The sequence below is a fragment of the Columba livia genome, chromosome 3 (assembly GCF_036013475.1).
Source record: "Columba livia isolate bColLiv1 breed racing homer chromosome 3, bColLiv1.pat.W.v2, whole genome shotgun sequence".
Taxonomy (NCBI): domain Eukaryota; kingdom Metazoa; phylum Chordata; class Aves; order Columbiformes; family Columbidae; genus Columba; species Columba livia.
Genome location: NC_088604.1, coordinates 1649760 through 1668778, shown reverse-complemented (window position 1 = coordinate 1668778; position 19019 = coordinate 1649760). Strand labels below are relative to the sequence as shown.

The window sequence follows — 19019 nt, the reverse complement described above, 5'->3', positions numbered from 1 at the left end:
GGACGGGCTCTGAGCAACCTGAGCTGGTGCAGATGTCCCTGCTCATGGCAGGGGGAACTGGGGGAGATTTAATGGTCCTTTCAACCCAAACCATCCTGTGATTCAATGATTCTGTTATCTCCTGCCCTAGCATGACCTGCTGCATGACCATAGCAGGGTGTTTGCCCCCATCATGGGAACCCACTCTCCTTTTGCTTCAGCTGGGTCCCTGCAGGAATGAATTAGGCCAGGATGGGAACGTCCCAGTTGGTGGGATGCTGCTCACAGCCTTCTGGGCGGATTGGTTGGAAAATACTGGTTTCATCTTGGTTAGGAGATGTGGGGCTTGGCGTTGAGTCAGTTCTTAGTGGGGAAAACGGGACCTCCTCAAGGATGGTCCACTCACAAAACAAGTTCTTGAGGGGAGGATGTTGCTGAGGCAGGTGGCCTTAGGTGACACCAGAGCTGGCACTGTCCCCATGGCACCCCAGGACACAGCCCATGGGGTCTGAGCAGAGGGACCCATCCCTGCACGGGGCAGGGTCAACCACAGGGACCCTGGTTGTCAATACTGTCCTTGTTTGCTCCTTGTAGGCCAGCAAGATCCTGTCAAGAAGAGGAACTTTTCCATCATGCTGCGACGACGAGGTACGAGGAGGGGACACATGGGCTTTGAGGTCTCCTTCCTAGTGGGGGTCACAACCACCTCTGGGCGAGGAGAACTCCAGGCAGGACCCACAGGGTTTGAGCATCTCTGGGGACTTGATAGAGATGGATGTGGGATGGGGTGTCCTTGTCTGAGATGTTCTGAGCTGAGGGACCCTGTGACCCCCCCACCGTGTCCTGCTGTGACCGTGTGTCTGGCTGGTGAGGGGCCCGGTTTGGAAGGGGGGCTGGCAAAAGTGGGTGCTGGGGGTGTGACGGGGGTCACTGGTGTGTCCCCAAATTGGGGACACTGGCGGTTTTGTCCTCAATATCTCTTGTGGCTTCCTCTGGACTGGCAACCAGAAGCTGCATTTTGACAGGTCTGTTATGGGCTGTTTGGGATCTTCTGCCTCATTATCTGGTCTCATAAATCTTTGCCTAAAGAGTCCTGCCATTATCCATCCCTCTGGGTGCTTTATGACGCCAGCTCTGTTCTTCATCTTCATGTCACCTTATCTTCAGCTCTGTTCTTCTTTGTTATCTTGGGTTTGTTCTTCGTCTTCTCGCTATGTGGCCTCTTGATGAAACCAGGCACATGCCTGTGTGCCAATTTATGCTGATTCCTTTAACCCTTCCTCCGCTGGTCCTGTGCATCCACGTACAAACATTCCTGGTCTTACGGGTGTTATTGTTTCTTACAAATCTGGCAGCTGAATTCAGCCCTTCCTGCTTGAGATACTGCTGGGGACACCTTGGTCCAGGGCACCGTCCCCCTTCTCGAGCCACGAGGGACCTCACCTGCTCAGCAACAGCGTAAAACTGGGCTTATAATTCCCACTGACAAGTGCTGTCCTGCCCCGATCCCAGTGGGGCGGATGAGAAAGAGGTTGAGGGTTTTTTTGGGGGGGGATTTCACCCTGGGCCAAGTGTCTCCTTTAGTTTATTTGGAAAAGAGTAGAAAGAAAGTAGGTAGTTGTTTGTTTCTTTCTTTGTTTGTTTGTTTGTTTTCCCCTCTTTGTTTTGGTATCAGATATAAAGCCCTATGTGGGGTTTTCTCTGGGTTGGGAGCTACAAAACCCCTCTGTGCCTGGAGAGGAGATGCAGGAAACAGCAGCATGCCAGAGTTTGGGCAATGTAAAGGCTCATAACAGCCTTGCCGACTTATTGGTTCGGGATACAGCAGCAGACACCAGCCCAGCAGGTTTAGGGATAAACAATTTATCTCTAAATAACAGCACAGTAATAAGTACAGATCAGTAGTGCAATTATCCGGGTTATAATGACAGCAAATCAAGTAATTCACTAATACAAGCCTAGAGTTAATATCTAGGCGTGCAAGGCCATGAATAGCAGGCAGGCAAGGAGCAGGATGTGGCTTCTTCTCCAGTCAAGTGACTTGGACCAGCTGACCAGGCTTGGGGAATCCCAGATTCCATGATGGGACCGTCCCTTTTGGTTGTTGTGCCGTGGAAGCATCATTTGGGCTCATTAACCCACCGTCGCATCCCGCCTCGATGGTGGTGCACCTAGAAACCACCACAACAGCAAGTACTAATACATAAAGAGGTGACTAAACCAAGTAAGAAATGGCTCAAAATAATGGTAACATGACATAAGACATTGAATATTTCCATAGAGGGAGGGAGATCATCCTAAAGGGGATTCCGACCAGCTACACTTGACTATTTTTTGAGCAAATTCCAAGGTTTGTGTGATGGACATAATGGACAGATATTAACATTTGTTGTGCCTGCTCCCTCCTTGGCTTCAGCAGTCGGTGTAAGCCTGTGAGCTGCAAAAACTGTCCCATGAGATTGGGGACAAGGAGGATCATGGTGGCGGGGTTATAGTTAGTTGACAGTACTTGACAAGCAATAATTGGGGCAGTATAGTTAAAATCACATCCAGGCAGGGTAGCAAAGCTTCAGATACACAGATAAACTAATGCAGATAAAGTATGTTATATGTGGCATCAATATCTACAAAAGAATATGAAGATGTGAGGGCTCACAGCCGTTCCTGCCGCACACAGGTGTTGTCCCAGTGTGTTTATCGGGAGTGTTTGCACATGAGAGGCTTCCCAGGGTGACCAAGACACATATTGGGGGCTCTAAAGGGATTTTCTTCACATGCAAACCCCAGTCTTGGATCAGGGACGCAAGATTTGGTGTCGCCTGGTCACCAGCACAAGTGTGATGGAGCAGCTGAGGGACCTGGGGGTTCAGCTGGAGAACAGGAGCTGAGGGGAGACCTTCTGATCTCTGAACTGCCTGAAAGGAGCTTGGAGCCAGGGGGGTCGGGCTCTGCTCCCCAGGAACAAGCGCCAGGAGCAGAGGAAACGGCCTCAAGTTGCGCCAGGGGAGGTTGAGGTTGGATGTGGGAACAATTTCTTCCCCAAAGGGCTGTGGGGCATTGGAACAGGCTGCCCAGGGCAGTGCTGGAGTCACCAGCCCTGGAGGGCTGGACAGACGGACATGAGGTTCTCAGGGACATGGGGCAGTGCCAGGGGTACGTTAACAGTTGGACTCAATGATCTTGAGGGTCTTTTCCAACCAAAATCAGTCTTTGATTCTATGATTCTGTGTTTCTGGCTGGCAGAGCCTTGGGTTTTTTTGCCTTTGAACTGGCCCTGCCGCTGTCACCCTGCTGTGTTTGATGTCTGAGCAGCCGTTCATGAGGTGTGCACTAAAGATGTGGCAGTGACAACCTTGTGCATGTCCCCTGAATGTCCCTGTGGCCTGTACAGCTGCGCCGGGCTTGGGGAACGAACTGGTGGTGTTTGGGCATGAGAGGCAGAGCATGCCTCAGTTTCCCCATCCCGGAGGCGGGGTGTTGATGGGGTGGTGCAGGGCACCACCGTGTCCCCAGACTTTGTGTTGGGACAGAATAACTGGGAATGTCTGGAGGGGTTGGGGACATTCCTGTAGCTGACTCACACCAGTGCTCCCACCAGAGACACCCATGGGTGCTCCCCTCGCAGCTGCAGGGAGGGCAGCGCTTGGCTTTTTGGCACAGATCCTGCTCCATTGGCTGCTGTGAGCACTCCATGTGTGGGCAGCATCACCTTGCACTGTGACAGTGTCTCCCCTGTCCCTCCTGTGCCACACATGTGCAAGAATTGGATCCTTGTGCAAAAAGTGATGTGGAAATGTGTGAGTGGCAGCACATCGCATGTAGGAACCATCGGGGCACGGGAAGAGCCCGTCCTTGGGCATTGTGTGAGTGACCTGGCGGGTGTTGGTGCCAGAATGGGTGCGGGTGTGCAAGAACCAGTGCAAACACCCTGAGACCTGGTGTGTGGGAGCAGCCATGGGGGTCTGGACTGGGGAGTCTGGCTCTGCCCTGGGTATGTGGTGGCCAGGAAAGGGATCAGTGGCTCAGTGCTGGAGACCCCGCTGTGGTTACTGCAGCAGCTCCGTGGCCATGGAAACAGCTGCGGGAGAGAGGGGGGATGCGGGAAGGGGGATGCGGGGAAGGATGCAAGAAAGACCTTGAGGTGCTGGAGCGAGTGGAGAGAAGGGACCGGAGCTGGTGAGGGGCTGGAGCACAAGTGTGATGGAGCGGCTGAGGGAGCTGGGGGTTCAGCTGGAGAACAGGAGCTGAGGGGAGACCTTCTGATCTCTGAACTGCCTGAAAGGAGCTTGGAGCCAGGGGGGTCGGGCTCTGCTCCCCAGGAACAAGCGCCAGGAGCAGAGGAAACGGCCTCAAGTTGCGCCGGGGAGGTTGAGGTTGGATGTGGGAACAATTTCTTCCCCAAAGTGCTGTGGGGCATTGGAACAGGCTGCCCAGGGCAGTGCTGGAGTCACCAGCCCTGGAGGGTTGGACAGACAGACATGAGGTTCTCAGGACATGGGGCAGTGCCGGGGCTGGGTTATGGTTGGACTTGATGATCTTGAGGGACTTTTTCCAATCAGGATGATCCTATGGTTCTATGATCTATGATTCTATGCTGAGCTCTGCACAGCGTTTCTGAGCTCTATGCAGGGACATGGCCACGTGTCCCGAGAGCATCCTGTGCCCCAAGTGGTTCGGCATCTCCCCCTTTACCTGCTGGAGAGGTAAGGGGACTGTGCTGTGCCCAAGACACACGGTTGTGTCCCTCTGGGCAAGGATGGAGTGTGTTGGGGTCCCTGTTGTGACAATGACAGGTGGGGGCTGAGGAACCGTGCTGGGAGCAGGCGGGGTTTGATCCTTCTCAGCCCTTGTCTTGTCCCCCACCCCAACCTCCATGGATCCTTCCTGACCTTGGGCAGGGATTGTAGAATCACAGAAGTGTTTGAGTTTCCTTGGCCGCCGTGTCCCTTGGCTGGTGGCCTCGCAATTCCCCATGAGCAGAGGGACGAGGGTTCCCGGGCTGGGGGCGATTGGCCACATCTGCTTCAGGCTCTTCCTTCATCATCAGGTTTTACTTTGAGGCTTTTAAATTCACAATAGAAAGGACTTTGTGCCTGATTCTGGGGCTGGGCCTGACCAGGGACACTCAGGAGCTCTGTCCCTTGGCCTGTCACTGCTGCCGTGTCCCCTGCCAAAACCCTCTGGCCCCCCGGGGAACGCGGCTCTTCGTGCGGCTGCTCCGTCACCAGGGGAATCAGCAACACCGATTAACTCCCGAAATGTTTTAATTAAAACATAATTTCCCTGCGAGGAGGATCGTGAGGCACCAGCTATTGCCTAATTAGATGATCCAACCCGGGGGGTTTTGCAGCAAAAAGCTCAGGGAGGAGGAGATTCGCAGCAGCCCAGTGCCAGCACCTCCTGTGCCCCCTGTCCCTCCTCAGCCCTGTCACCTCCAGCCTTGTCCCTGTCCCCAGGTGGCGGGTCACTTGTGCTTGTGACAGGATCTGGCACGGGGAGGGCTGGGGCTTTGCTGATGGGTCGGTCTCAACATTGTGGCTCTATCACCAGAGGCTCTGACGAAAAGGGAGCTGGGGAAAATAGGCAGAATGGGTCCAAATGGTGGGAAAAAGGTAAATGTGAAGGAGAAGAAGTGGTGCTGTGCCGTGCCGGGCGTTGCTGTGCAGTCGTCTGCAGTGCCACGCTGCGTTGTGCCGCGCAGTGTTGTGCCGTGCGGTCCAATCCTGCCTCAGTTTCCCCTTGGGCAGCAGCGCGTTGCTGCATCACTTCAGTGCTGCTAAGGCACCTCGGGGAGGTATTTTCCGTATTCCTCACCCTGTCCAAACGCTCTCAGCCCCTCCCCTGCCATCCCTGTCTCTCCAGGGCAGTCTGAGCCCCCCATCTCACTCTCCAGAACTTTCTAGAAGCGCTGAGCAGACCTGGGCCTCAGCAGCGCCCATATTTCGGTAGCCTGGTGCAGCTCCCACTTGGCCGGGCTGGCAGCGGCCAGTGCAGGGAAAGGCCACGGTTGCCACTCAGGTGGCCACGGTCGCCACTTGGGTGGCCACAGATCCCAGGGTGGGTGCTCTGTGGGGCTGGCGGCGGGATGGGGGGAGCACACGCAGGATCTCCCCCGCATGGGAAAAGTGGGGGGTTTAACACCCCCAGGTGCTTATTGCCAGGATGAGCAATGCGAAGAGTGACCAAGCTCTGGAAGGAAACCCCTCTGCTGGGGTTTGGGGTCCCCAAATGGGGCTTGGGGCCAGCTGACCTGCTGAGGAAGGATGTTCAGGGGCTCACCAGTGTGTTTGGGGGCGCGGGGGGGTCCCGGCTTGCTGGGACAGCCCAATGTGCAGGGCAGAGCTGCTGCCACTGGGGCTTGTGCTGCCAGGTGTGGGGTAAAGCCCCAGGGTGTGGTTTGGGGGTGCTGTGGGGTGTGCAGGGTGGGTGAAGGGAGGGGTGGGTGATGTGGGATGCAGGGAGTGGGTGCTGTGGTGTACAATGGGGGGTGGCTGATGTGGGGTGCAGGTGATGGGTGCATGGGGTACAGGGGGTTGGGTGTGGGGGTCGTGGGTGCTGTGGGGTGGGTGCCCTGGGGTGCAGGGGGGATGGGTGCTGTGGGGTGCAGAGTGTGGATGCTGTGGGGTTGCAGGGGGGTGGGTGCTGTGTTGTACAGTGGGGGGTGGCTGATGTGGGTTGCAGGTGGTGGGTGCTGTGGGGTTGCAGGGGAGGATGGGTACCATGGGGTGCAGGGGGTGGGTGCTGTGGGGGGTGGGTTCCCTGGGGTGCAGGTGGATGGGTGCATGGGGTGCAGGGGGGGGTATCCTGGGGTGCTGTGGGGGTGGATGCCCTGGGGTGCAGGTGGATGGGTGCAAGGGGTGCAGAGTGGGGTCGGTGTTTTGGGTGCAGGGGAGGGTGGGTGTTGTGGGGTGCAGGAGGTGGGTGCCGTGGGCTGCAGGAGGTGGGTGCTGTGGGGTGGGTACCGTGGGCTGCAGGCGGTGGGTGCAGCGGGGTGGGTGCTGTGGGGTGGGTACCGTGGGCTGCAGGCGGTGGGTGCTGTGGGTGCAGCGTGGGGCAGTGGGGGGTGCACCGTGTGGACGCGTCTCTGACCTCGCCTGTGGGGCAGCGGGTCCCGGGGCCTCAGTTCCCCCGAACCGCCCCGGGGGGGCCGCGCGGGCGGGAGGAGCCGCGGCCGCGGTGCCGCCCCCGGTTCCGCCCCCGGTGCCGCCCCTGGTGCCGCCCCCCCGGTGCCGCCCCCGGCCGGCGCCGCTCGGGGAGGGGGCAGAGCCGGGCCGGGCAGCGCCGCCTGCAGCCGCACCGAGCCGGGCCGGGCCGGGCCGGGCCACGCCGGGCGGCAGCGCCATGTACGGTGAGTGCCCGCGGGGCGAGCCCGGTGCCGGTACCGGTGCCGGTTCGGGGCCGTGCGCGCCCCCGCTCCCGCTTCCCGCGGACTTGGGGCTGCATCCCCCGGGGCCTGGTTAGTGGGAGCCTCGGTCTTTGTAGGGCGGTGCACCCCCAGTTACTGGGGGGTATCCCCTCTTTGGGGTGGGGGGGACCTCCATCCTATGAAGAGCTGTGCACCCCCAGTTTGCAGGGTGTTGACCTCGCGTTGTGGTTGGGGGGACCTTGGTCCTTTGCAGGGTAGCGCACCCTATAAGTTACTGGGGGGGTCACCCTCTCTTTGGGTTTTTGGGGGACCTCGGTCCTTTATAGAGCCGTGCATCTCCCTGGTTACTGGGGTGACCGGTCTTTGGGTTTGGGGAGGTCAACATAATTTGGAGGGGGACTTTGGTTATTTACAGGGCTGTGTGTCCCCCTAATTACTGGGAGTGACCCCTCTTTGGGTTTGGGAGGGGACATTTCTCCTATATAGAGCTGTGCATCTCCATAGTTACTGGGGTGTGACCCCCTCTTTGGGTTTTGTGGGGACCTTGGTCATTTACAGGGCTGTGCATCCCCCAATTTCTGGAGGGTGCCCCCTCTTTGGGGTTGGGACACACACTGTGATCCTATAAAGGGACATTACCCCCTCCCTGGGGGACCATGGGCCATTAACCGTCCCCCCCTGAGCTGGGGTTCCTGGGGCCACCTGCTCCCCAGGGCTGGGGGGACCTTGCTCCTCTATAGGACCAGTGACCCCCATACTGGTGGGGGCTCACCTAGTCCTTGGGGTGGGGAAGCTTTGGGTGCTATATAGGGCTCTTCAGCTGCACCTGGTTATTTGGAGGCAAAGTGTCACCCCCCCCATCAGATCACGGGGGATCTCAGTCCTATATACAACCACACCCCCGCCGTACCGGGGACCTGCCTGGTCCTTGGCGTGGGGCAGCTCCATATAGGCCTGTGTACCCCCGGGGTGTTTGGGGGATTGCTGTCCCCCCACATTGTCACCCCTCTGCGCAGGGTGGACATATGGGGTCCCGCATCCCTGGCGGGCGATACCATGTGCGTAATGGGGAGCAGCTGGTGGAGCAGCTGGTGCCCCCCCCGGGGCAGCGGGCCATGTTAAGCCGCTGGGAGCTTTTGGGAAGGGCTGGGGGGTGGCCGGGTGGCTCTTAAATCCTCACCACCCGCCGCCCGAGCATCCTTCCCTGTGCTGTCAGCGGAGGGCCAGCACCACGGGCGAGGGACCCCCCGACCGCTGCCCTTCCTGGGGGGGTCCCAGCCCCGCTGAGGGCTGCGGGGTTGTTGAGGGGCTCTCGGTCGAGCCCCCTCTCTGCGAGGAGCTGCGGTGCCGCGGGTGAGTGATTTTGGCAGGGTGAGGTGGGTGGGCAGGGTGCTGGACCCCCCCATCCCACCAGGTGATTGGGTGTGTGTTTTGGGGTTCAATGGGGCGCATACATGGGGAGGTCCTGAGGTGCATCGGGATGCAGCACGTGCCTCCTGCGGGGAGGGAGGGGAGCTGTGGGGCTTGCGGAGGGGGTTTTACCCGCAGGGGGGAAGCCGAGGCAGGACACGCGGTTCCGTTCCTCTCCTCCTGGTGCTGACTCCTCCGTGGCCTCCGTTGAGTCATTCAGGTCTCCCAGCTGGTATTTTTCCACCCTCTAAACGAGGGAATGCTTCCCTCCCCTCCTTGGCTCGGTGACGATTCTTCATGTCCCCGGGGCCGCGGTCCCTCTGCAGCCCCCCCACACTGGGGTTCCCTCTCCCGCTCCCACCGCAGGACCCGTCTGTCCGGCATGGGATGGCAGTGATGCTCTCCTTGCAGGACACACATCTCCGATGCCCAAATCCTCCCGACAGTGCCCAGTTCCCCCCTCATTCGGGGCTTTTCCATCCATGTTGGGGTTTGAGCTGAATTTTGGGTTGTTTTTTGGCAATTTGTGCCACTGGCAAGCAGGGAGCTGTTGTCATCCTCTGAGCAATTTGCAGTGCCCTGGAGCATTTAATAATCCTCTGCTGGGGAGCTGCAGGGGACCCCAAACCCTCTGCAAACCTGGGGGAGAGCTGAGTAGCCAAAACCCCCACCAGCCCCCCGATGTCACTTCGATGATCTGTCCCAAGGGGCGTGACACACTCTGGTTGTCCCCCGGGATCCCAAATGGCAACGCCACATGGGGCCATGGCTCCTCTTACCCCTAGCTTACATTTTTGGGAAGCCCCTGCTCCAAAGTACCCGGCGTTTCCTCAGGGTGAGGAAGGATGGAGCGTCTCTGGGGACCTGAATGTGACTTTGAGGACAAAAGCCGGGCTGGTCCGTTCCGCGGTGGCGCTCGGGGCCGAGCATCGCTGCGGCTTGTGGCCCTGGAAAGCGTCCAGCAGCTGGAAAGCTCTGTGGGATACTTGGGATGAAAGGTGCATTAGAAATGCACAGGATTATCAGTATCTTTTTAATCTCTTTTTTAACCGTCTCTTGGCCTGGGGGAAGGATTTGGTGGATGTTTCTTTTTCTCTGTGGACAGGACAAAGCGGTGCAGAACACTTGCTCCGTTATGGGGGAACCTGCTCCCTCCCTGAGAGGGGGACACGGGGGGCACGGGCCACCCTTTGCATCCCCCTCATCCAGCGCTGGCACCTTGTGCTGGGCTCGTGTTTGCGTGTGGGAGGCAGGAGATCGTGGTGTGGGGCCCTGTGTCCATTTTCAGCCCCCATTCCATTTCTTTTTGCATCGCTGGTGAAAACGGGAGAGCTGAGCTTCAACCACAGCCGTGCCAGCCTCGATCATTGAATCTTCTCATAGTTTGGGTGGGAAAGGACCGTTAAATCTCCCCCAGCTCCCCCTGCCATGAGCAGGGACATCTGCACCAGCTCAGGTTGCTCAGAGCCCCGTCCAGCCTGGCCTGGGATGTCTCCAGGGATGGTTCATCTACCACCTCTCTGCCCAACCTGGGCCAGGCTCTCACCACCCTCAGCACAAACAATTTCTGCATCATGTCTGGCCTGAATCTCCCTCCTTTAGTTTAAAACCATCCCCCCTTGTCCTATCAAGGATGGCTGGTTTCGTGCAAACCACAGGTTTGTGAGCTGAACCGTTGGGCTGTGTCCCTGTCTCCAGTTGGAGCTCAGTGTCCTAAGCCTGGCTTAGGGATTAGCTGCTCCACGGGAGATTTCACACCGGGGCTGGGCTTTGGCTGACGAAATAGCATATTTCCCCCTGCTCGGGGCTGTGCAATGGCCTTGGCTGTGGGAAAAGCGCGGTCCTTTTTGTTCCCAACCCCAAAAAACTTCCTGTTCACTCCTGTCTCCAGGACCTGGGCTTTGATTCAGAAGCATCTACAAAGGGCAGAAGGAGCTCCTCGGGCTGACAGCGCTCCAGGAGCGGGGCCGTGGCTGTAAGGGGAGCGGGGAGCTGCGGGATGGCGTTAACACCTCCATGGGGAAGTGGTATTTGCTTTCCAGTCCCCCCCATTTTACTGGGGCGGCCGCGTACGCCAGACAACAAACCGAATCTCCACCGCGGTTTATTTCCTCCACGTCCCCTTGCTTTGCTCTCTGCTCACCAGCACAAGCTGTCTCCTCCCACAAAGCTTGAAACAGAGAAGGTTCCCCTTTTTATTTTTATTGTTTTTTTAATATTTCTTTTCGGCGGCAGCTGGAACAGGGGAAATGGGGCTTTTTTGGGGAGAAGGCGTTGTTGGCGGTGGGTGCCAGTGAGGTCCCCACGATCTGCCACCGAGTCACAGGCAGCAGCCGTGCCAGCGGATGGGTTTTGTGCTAAATAAATAGCTCTTGGTGGGACTGGATGGCTCAGCGGGGGAATGTGAAATGCAATTAAGAATTAAGCTTTTTCTTTTTCTTTTTTTTTTTTTTTTCCTCTTCTATACATTCTAACTAAATGATTTGCAAATTAATTCAATGCTCGTAGAGGAAAAGGGGCTGTTTGTGGTGCCGGCAGCGCCGGGGGCTTTTCTGAGCCGCTTGGTCGTGGTTCTCATAAGGTTTGTGTTGAACCTCGATGGCTGCAGCCAAGTCCAGGGCTTTCTTCCTGCTGTGTTGCCGTGTCCGGGCAGGATTTGACCCCTCCCTGGCAGAGATTGTGCCAGGCCAGGCGCTGACATTGTTCACCTCAAACCTCAGCAAGCCCGAGTGCTTAAGGGCTTTGGTAATTACTTGTGCAATCAGTAATTGCACAAGAAAACACATTTCCAGAGGTGTTTGGCTCCCGGCTGTAGCTCTGCTGGGGGGATTGGAGATGTTCCCCTTCCACAGACATTCCAAACCACCAAACTGCCAGGATCGGGAATTACAGATCAACCTCGGACCGGAAGGTTTGGATAAGAAAGGTGAATGAGAGCGGAAATCCGATGCTTTGAAGAGGTTTATAGATGCTGGGTAAGGACGTCAAACTGCGACTGTATTTGCAATGCCTGCCACAAACAGAACCCTTCTGCCCGAAGTGGGCAGCGGCAGAGGTGCTCTGCACGTTTTCAAGAGGTATTATCAATGCACTTTGCTTCATTTTTGCCGGTCTGAAGCTGGTAATGCCCAGCACGTCAGCCCTGGTTGATGGAGAAACACAAAGAGAGGCTGTTGTGATGGGGCTGGAGGTTGGTTGTGTTTGCTGAAGGAGTAATCAAGAGAAAAGAGAGAAGAAAGGAAGGGGAAAAGAAAGGGAAAAGGGAGGGGGGAAAGGAAAGAGAGAAGAGAAGGGAAAGGAAAGGGAAAGGGGAAAGGGAGAGGGGAAAAGAAAGGGAAAAAGAAATGGAGAGGGAAAAGAAAGGGGAAAAGGGAGAGGGAAAAGAAAGGGGAAAAGGGAAAGGGAAAAGAAAGGGGAAGAGGGAGAGGGGAAAAGAAAGGGAAACAGAAATGGAGAGGGGAAAAGAAAAGGAAAGGGGAAAAGGGAGAGGGAAAAGAAAGGGAAAAAGGGAGAGGGGAAAAGAAAGGGGGAAAGGGAAAGGGGAAAAGAAAGGGGGAAAGGGAAAGGGGGAAAGAAAGGGGGAAAGAAAGGGAGAGGGGAAAAGAAAAGGAAAGGGGAAAAGGGAGAGGGAAAAGAAAGGGGAAAAAGGAGAGGGAAAAAGGGAGAGGGGAAAAGAAAGGGGGAAAGGGAGAGGGAAAAGAAAGGGGGAAGGGGAGAGGGGAAAGAGAGAAGGGAAAAGAAGGCAGGCTAGAGAGAAAGCGCAGCTGTGGCTGGTCCCATCACATTTCCGTCTCTGTAAATGAGGGTTTTCACTCAGGTTTTGTGCCACAATTAGAACTGGCTGTGGGCTTTGATGTCGCGTTTCTTGGGGAAGAAGGAAACCGCAGCCCCGTGCGTGGTCAGCATCTCTAAAGGCCCTTATTGTGCGTTTTGTTGACCATGCAAAACAGGACAGAAGGTTGCTTCTTGTTTCTTTTTTCCTCTAAAAACCTTTCAGACTCGCGAACCCTCCCGTGTCCTTGGGTGTTCTGTGGCGTCCGGCTCTGCGCTGCATGGGGCAAAGCTTTGGCCTTGCAAAATGAACCTTAATTAAGGTTCTTCTCTTAATGAAGCAGCTTTTGGAGGCTGGTGCTGATGTTGGGTGGACTCTCAGCCTCCATCAGAGCTTCTCCGCCTACGCCATCTGGGCCAGACACGCAAAAACTGGGGAACATCTCGCATCGAGCCCAGAGTTTGAGTGGATTTCCTGCAGTTTAAGCCTTTTCCCCCACTCAGCTTTCCCTCTGCGTGTGTTGTATAACAAAACCAGGCGCCCATTAAGGCGCTTAACTCCCCTTCTCCCCTCGAACCAGTGCCAGGTACGTGGTGCAAACCTTCAGCTTTAATGGGTGGATTCCCCTGTCTGCAAAAGGGGCTGGTGCGGCTTTAATGCCTGAGTCTAATCACCGCTGTGAAATATTAATTAATTTGGAAGCTTTGCACACGCGCTGCGGTGCCGGAGCAGGCTCAGAAGTGTAAATAATGGAGGGGAGGATCTGTTGCTGGTGTAAGCGGGAATTTGGGCTGATTTCTGTCCCATCGTGGGGTTGTTAAAGCTGGATTTGATGCCTGAGCTGTCACTGTTTGGAAAGGTGGGGAAGATGGGGATGAGCTGTTCAGTTTGGGCCCCTCATGCCAAGAAAGGCCTTGAGGTGCTGGAGCGAGTGGAGAGAAGGGAACGGAGCTGGTGAGGGGCTGGAGCACAAGTGTGATGGAGCGGCTGAGGGACCTGGGGGATCAGCTGGAGAACAGGAGCTGAGGGGAGACCTTCTGATCTCTGAACTGCCTGAAAGGAGCTTGGAGCCAGGGGGGTCGGGCTCTGCTCCCCAGGAACAAGCGCCAGGAGCAGAGGAAACGGCCTCAAGTTGCCCAGGGGAGGTTGAGGTTGGATGTGGGAACAATTTCTTCCCCAAAGGGCTGTGGGGCATTGGAACAGGCTGCCCAGGGCAGTGCTGGAGTCACCAGCCCTGGAGGGCTAGACAGACGGACATGAGGTTCTCAGGACACGGGGTAGTGCCAGGGGTACGTTAACGGTTGGACTCAATGATCTTGAGGGTCTTTTCCAACCAACTTGACTCTGTGATTTTTTGCACATCCCTGCGTGACCCCACATCTCACTTTCGGGTCTCTCTGTGCTGTGCTCACAGCTTCAGGACAGCCGGAGCACGCAGGAGCTGTGTACCCACACATCCCGGCCCTTGCCTGAGCCCCTTCTACTGTCCAGTGTCCCATCAGTGTGCGGTCACTGGGGCAGCTGAACCAGCCTCCCAGCCCTCACCCATATCGGTGCCGGCTCACGTCCCGGATGAGCCGCTCGGACAGGTAGGCACCGATGCGATCCAGCTTCTCCGGGGCAGAGAGGGCATAAAACGTCAGCTTCTCCATGTTGGTCTTCACCAGCCCATCCTGAAAGAGAGCAGCACAGCGTGTCACAACCTCGCACCAGCCCTGGCAAACATCAGGAGCATCTCTGCAGCGGGTTCTCAGGGACATGGGGCAGTGCCAGGGGTGCGGGAACAGTTGGACTTGATGACCTTGAGGGTCTTTCCAACCAAAATGATTCTGTGATTAGTTGGGCAGACCCAGGTGGGATTCAGAGATGTAGCACCAGTGTGGATTCAGCCTCCGGCCCTGCTCCCGTTTGGGGTTCCCTGCCCAGCACAGAGCTGTCGTTTGGGGCTCAGCACCCCGGCTGCGTCGGTGGCAGCAGAGAGAGCGGTACATGGAGCAGCGCCAGGGGGATGCTGCGAATTTAATTGCTGAGCTAAAAGGCTTTGCAGCGCCGGCTCCACGCAACGTCTGGGAGAGCGTTTCCCTGTCTGACAACGCTCCCGTCCATCCCGCTCAGCGACGTGAGAAATACGTCCTGGCAGTGACAGCCTTGGCTCACTGGTGCCCGCCGTCTCTGCCTTTGCTCTCGGTGCCTCAAAATATTTCCTTGTCCCTTCATGCCGGTGTCAAGGGACACGTCCCCCTGTGACCAGTGTTGCCTTGTGCTGCCCTCGGAGGTTTGGGTCTTCTGCAACGTCCCCAAAAGCGTCTCTGCCCACCGAGGAGCTGTCAGCTTCTATCAAACCCCTTTGCAGATGCTGGTTCATACCAAAGGACACTTGGATGAACAAGGGAACGAGCTGCGGCCGTGCAGCCCGAACCCTTCAGGAAGGTCGGGAGCTATTAATTAACATCAGCACATTGCTCCGAATTCCAGAGCTGCGAGCTGGATTCAGCCCCCTCCCCAACTAAATATGGTGGAGGTTTAATGCAACCGCCCAGGGTCCCCCCTCTTTTCACCGCGGCTCTTTTCCAACACATGTACTTTGCACCGGGCTGAACAGAACTGCTTGAGCCACCTTGGGGGGCAAATGGAGGCTGACAGGTGCAGAAACTGGATTTTTAATGTAGGTTTTCCTGCCTCTTAATTGGTGGCAGAAGCTCAGAGGAGCACCCGAGTGAAGAAGAAGAAGAAGTGGGTCTGCGACCCCGACATCTCTTTTGGTTCCCACCATCCCTGGTAGCACCGCGTCTGTCCCTTCTCTCTGCTCGTTTCTTGCTTTCCCTGTTGTTTTATCTCCCCTTCCCATGGGCTCCATCCCTCTGCTCACCCCGGGGTGGATGGAAAATAGGACTAAAGTGTCTCAGGGCCAACTTGAATATTGCTCAGTGACATTTCTAACGCGTAGCGGGGACATTTCATCCTTTTCCCCAGGCGGACTCACCCACCGGGTGCCAAAGTGCTGATGGAGTCGGAGGGTGGATGGATGTGAAGGAGACTCTCGCTTTGTAAATGAGATTTTGCTAAGCAGATTAGGGAAAGGTCCCTGGTTGTGTGCGGGGAAGGACAGGACAGGGCTGGGCTGCCTTCGGGATGGTGCTTTTGCTTGGGGTTGAGTGGGTGACCTTCACGGGATACTAGGTTTAATAAGGGATTTTGCGTGATTTAATTAAGATTTATTTGCAATCAGTTGGAATGCCCTTATTAAGTAAATTCCAGGCATCGAATACTATGGCCATGAGGTTTTCTGGCTGCGCTTATTGCCAGAGTGTTGTTAAAATGGGGATGGGATTAATGAGGAAAGGTGAGCGCGTGGTCATTTTGGGAGGTGAGCTGGGCCTGTGTCCTGTTCTCAATGGGCAGTATTCTGTCCCAAAACCCCAGTTACAACAGGTACCTGTGAACCCTCCTCCTGGAAACACATGTAATGAGTTTATTTCAGAGCCTTGGGGCTCATGCCGGTGTTGGAGTGGCTAAGTGGGGGTTATGCCAGCAACCCGCAGTCACCGGGACTGAAAAAATGCAATTAACCCTCATTAGATGACTTTCTCAGCGGTGAATTATTGAAGGAAAAGGTCCTTTGGCTCGCTTTGTGCCCCAGCGAGTGTAGATGTGACCCGCCGCGGCCGAGGGTGACAGTGAAGAGCCAAATAAACGCCGCGGGGTGTCCCAGGCGGGCGCGAGACAGAGGTGACACACGTGTCGTGGGCGGCCGCGGGAGCCAACGCTGCTCCCGAGCTTCCCACCTTATCCCCTTCCATACGGAGAAGGTTGAGTCACGTTTCTCCCTGCTAGATTTACCTTATCTTTAAGCAAACCCGTGTCCTCGGCTCTCGAGCTGCCAGCAGGAGGAGAGCGTGACGCGCCGCGCGGGTCCCCGCATCCCTGGATGCTGCTGGCTCCGAGCATCCCCCCTTGTTAGCACAAACCAGCCACGCTTCATGCGCAGAAACAACAGAGATTCAGGCTCAAAGGACCTCCAAAAATCCGCCCTGACCCCCCGCCTTGGGGCTCAACGAGATGCCCAGCGTCCCCGGCCGCCCCCGCGTCCCGGTGCAGCCGCCGGCGGAGCAAACCCGGCGCGGTTCCCATCGGAGCCGCCCCGGGTGACTCAGCAGCGCTGGCTGAAAAACTCCCTTCTTTATTTAAACGCCGGCTCCTCGCTCGGCTGAGCATCTCCCCGCAGCGATGCTGCCGCCGGCCGAGGAGCAGAGCGGTACCCGGTGCCCCGAGCCCCCCGGTTTGCTCCGGAGACGATGGCTTTGAGCAGCTGGGCTCTCAGCCCCGCACTGCGGCTCTGTGCCGCCGGCCCTGCCTGCTCCTGGGAGATGCTGCACGTGGCCGGAGCAGGTACCGTCCCCTCGTTTTGTGCTTTATTTCCCCGGGGTGTTGGGTTGGATCTCCAGGGAGGGACAAGCTGATGTGGTGACCTTCAGTGTCATCTTTTTATTTTATTTATTTATTTTTAGATACCTTGTGCCAGCGTTGCAGCCGCAGGGTTTTGTGTGTCCCCCCCCGGTGCCACCACGTTGGTGCCTCGCTCAGGGGTGGTGGGTGGGGACGCTGTGGTGGGTGCGAAAGGAAAACAGCGTCTGGAAAAACAGAATCGTAGAAATAAAGCCAAAAATTAATGTCTGAGAGCCTTTTAAGGGGGGGTTGTTGCCAGCCCCAGCGTTAAGGTTTGCTACTGTCAGGGGCTGGGGGGGTCCCATCCAGACCTGATTTCAGCCCTGGAATCAGGGCCAGACTTGGGTTTGTTGTTCTCTGGAAAGTCCTTGGAGCGGGGAAACAAAACAAGGGAGATATTTCCTCTTTCCTCAAGGTCTGTGCTGTTTTTACTCTGCTTGTTTGAAGGATTTCTGGTCCCTCTGTCTGTGCGTGTGTGTGTCAGGCAGAACCGAGAGCAGGCAGAGGTTTGGGGCAGGAAAGTTGTTCTCGGTTTGATGCCAGAGACCCTTTCAGGGCCGCGCTCAGGGAGCTCAGCCCTCTCACCGGACACCAGAGAGTCTCCTTTGGAGACCTTGTCCTTCTGCTGCACCGTGCTGGGACCTCACCGGTGGCTTTGGGTCCCATCCGGACCATCTCTGTCCCCCCACGCCATGGGACCGATGGCTCCCCCGAGTCCCCTCTTCTGGCAGGTGATTCGGGTCTTGGTCTCTTTCCCACTGCTGAATTTCTTTAGGTGAGGCCTTAAAAACCTGCTTCTGGAAGAAGAGGTCGTGTTAGGTGAGAGGGAAGGCATTAGCTTTAATTATGCAATTATCATTGATGGGATCCGTGCTGTGTCTGCTCCTCAGCTTCATTCATCGGGATGAGAGTTGGGGATTGGGAACGCGGTTGGGCTCTATGCTCGAAATGTATGTTCATCCTGAAAACACTCCAAAGTCACATTTCTGGAGGTGAGATAATCACTGAAGAGGCTGCAGGAGGTGGAGGGGACCTGGTCTCTTGGGTATGGGATCATTTATGGGGGAAACTTCCAGATATTTTGCAGGGAGAGCTCGTGGCCCCCGCTGAGACACCGGCAGGGAGGTACAGTGGGGTAAATCGCGCTGCCTCGGGCCGAGGGGAATTGATGAAGACAATGCAGGAGATCATCAGACGCTCGTTTATGTGAAAGGCAAACGAGAATTTATTAAGAGGCCCGTTTAAAGGTACTTTGGAAAAAGCAAAATCGATGGCGAGCAGATGAGAAGGGAGGAGGGAGAGCAGCGGATGTGAGACTCGGAAATCAAATATTTGCTAGCGGGAAGGTGCAGGGGGGTTGCAGAGAGGGCACAGGGGGTGAAAGGAGCTCTTTGCTGGGAGTGCTGGGCCTGGGGACCCCAAAGGGGACCCCAGAACGAGCGTCCACCTCCCCTGTGTGAGCACATGGGTGCCGGGAGCTGGCACGAGCAGCCGTGAGCTCACGCGTTCCAAGCGGAGCGGTCCCCGGCTCCCGCCGCCGCAGCCTTTGTCCCCCCGGCTTCCGCGTCTCGCCGGCGGTTGCCAAAAAGCAGCCCCGGATTACTCAGCTTCCCCGGGCTCACAAAAGCCAATAGTTGGTGGGGGCTGACACCAATCTCCTCGGTGGGTGCAGCACCCCAGTAACACCAGGGAAGATATTCGTTGTGCTGGAGCAGGGGGTCTGGGCATGCGAAGCCCTCAGAGCGGTGCTGGGGAGGGCAGCGTGTCCAGCAATCTAATTTTCTTTCCCCTTTTTTAAAATAAACGAACTCTGCAGATATTAATCAGCGGCTGGGAGGCCGGGCAGCGCTGGTACAGCTTTCCACGGGGGGTGTAGCAGTGTGGAGGTGCCCAGGGATGCTGAACCCTCTGCTGCTGCCACTGTCCCCGTGCTCGGTGCGTGTGGGAGCACAACGGATGCTCAGGAGCCCTCCTGGACCACTGGCCACCCCCAAACTGAAGACTGGGGCATCGATGGCTACTGTGGAGCATGAGAAATGGGATGTA

General features: G+C 56.7%; 1 protein-coding gene across 6 annotated transcripts in view; it reads left to right on the top strand.

Annotated features, from left to right (window-relative positions):
- EFR3B (EFR3 homolog B) overlaps positions 1–19019 on the top strand; it is a 55428-nt gene that overhangs the window by 2229 nt on the left and 34180 nt on the right. For 2 of the 6 annotated variants that reach the window (XM_065055544.1, XM_021298529.2), the window contains exon 2: positions 574–627. In XM_065055544.1, coding sequence (XP_064911616.1) covers positions 612–627 — 16 coding nt within the window. In that variant the 5' untranslated portion in view covers positions 574–611. Of the gene's footprint in view, positions 1–573; positions 628–7173; positions 7328–8620; positions 8699–16530; positions 16917–19019 lie in introns of those variants that run through there. The other 4 variants (XM_065055546.1, XM_065055545.1, XM_065055547.1 and 1 more) reach the window with 3 other exon arrangements.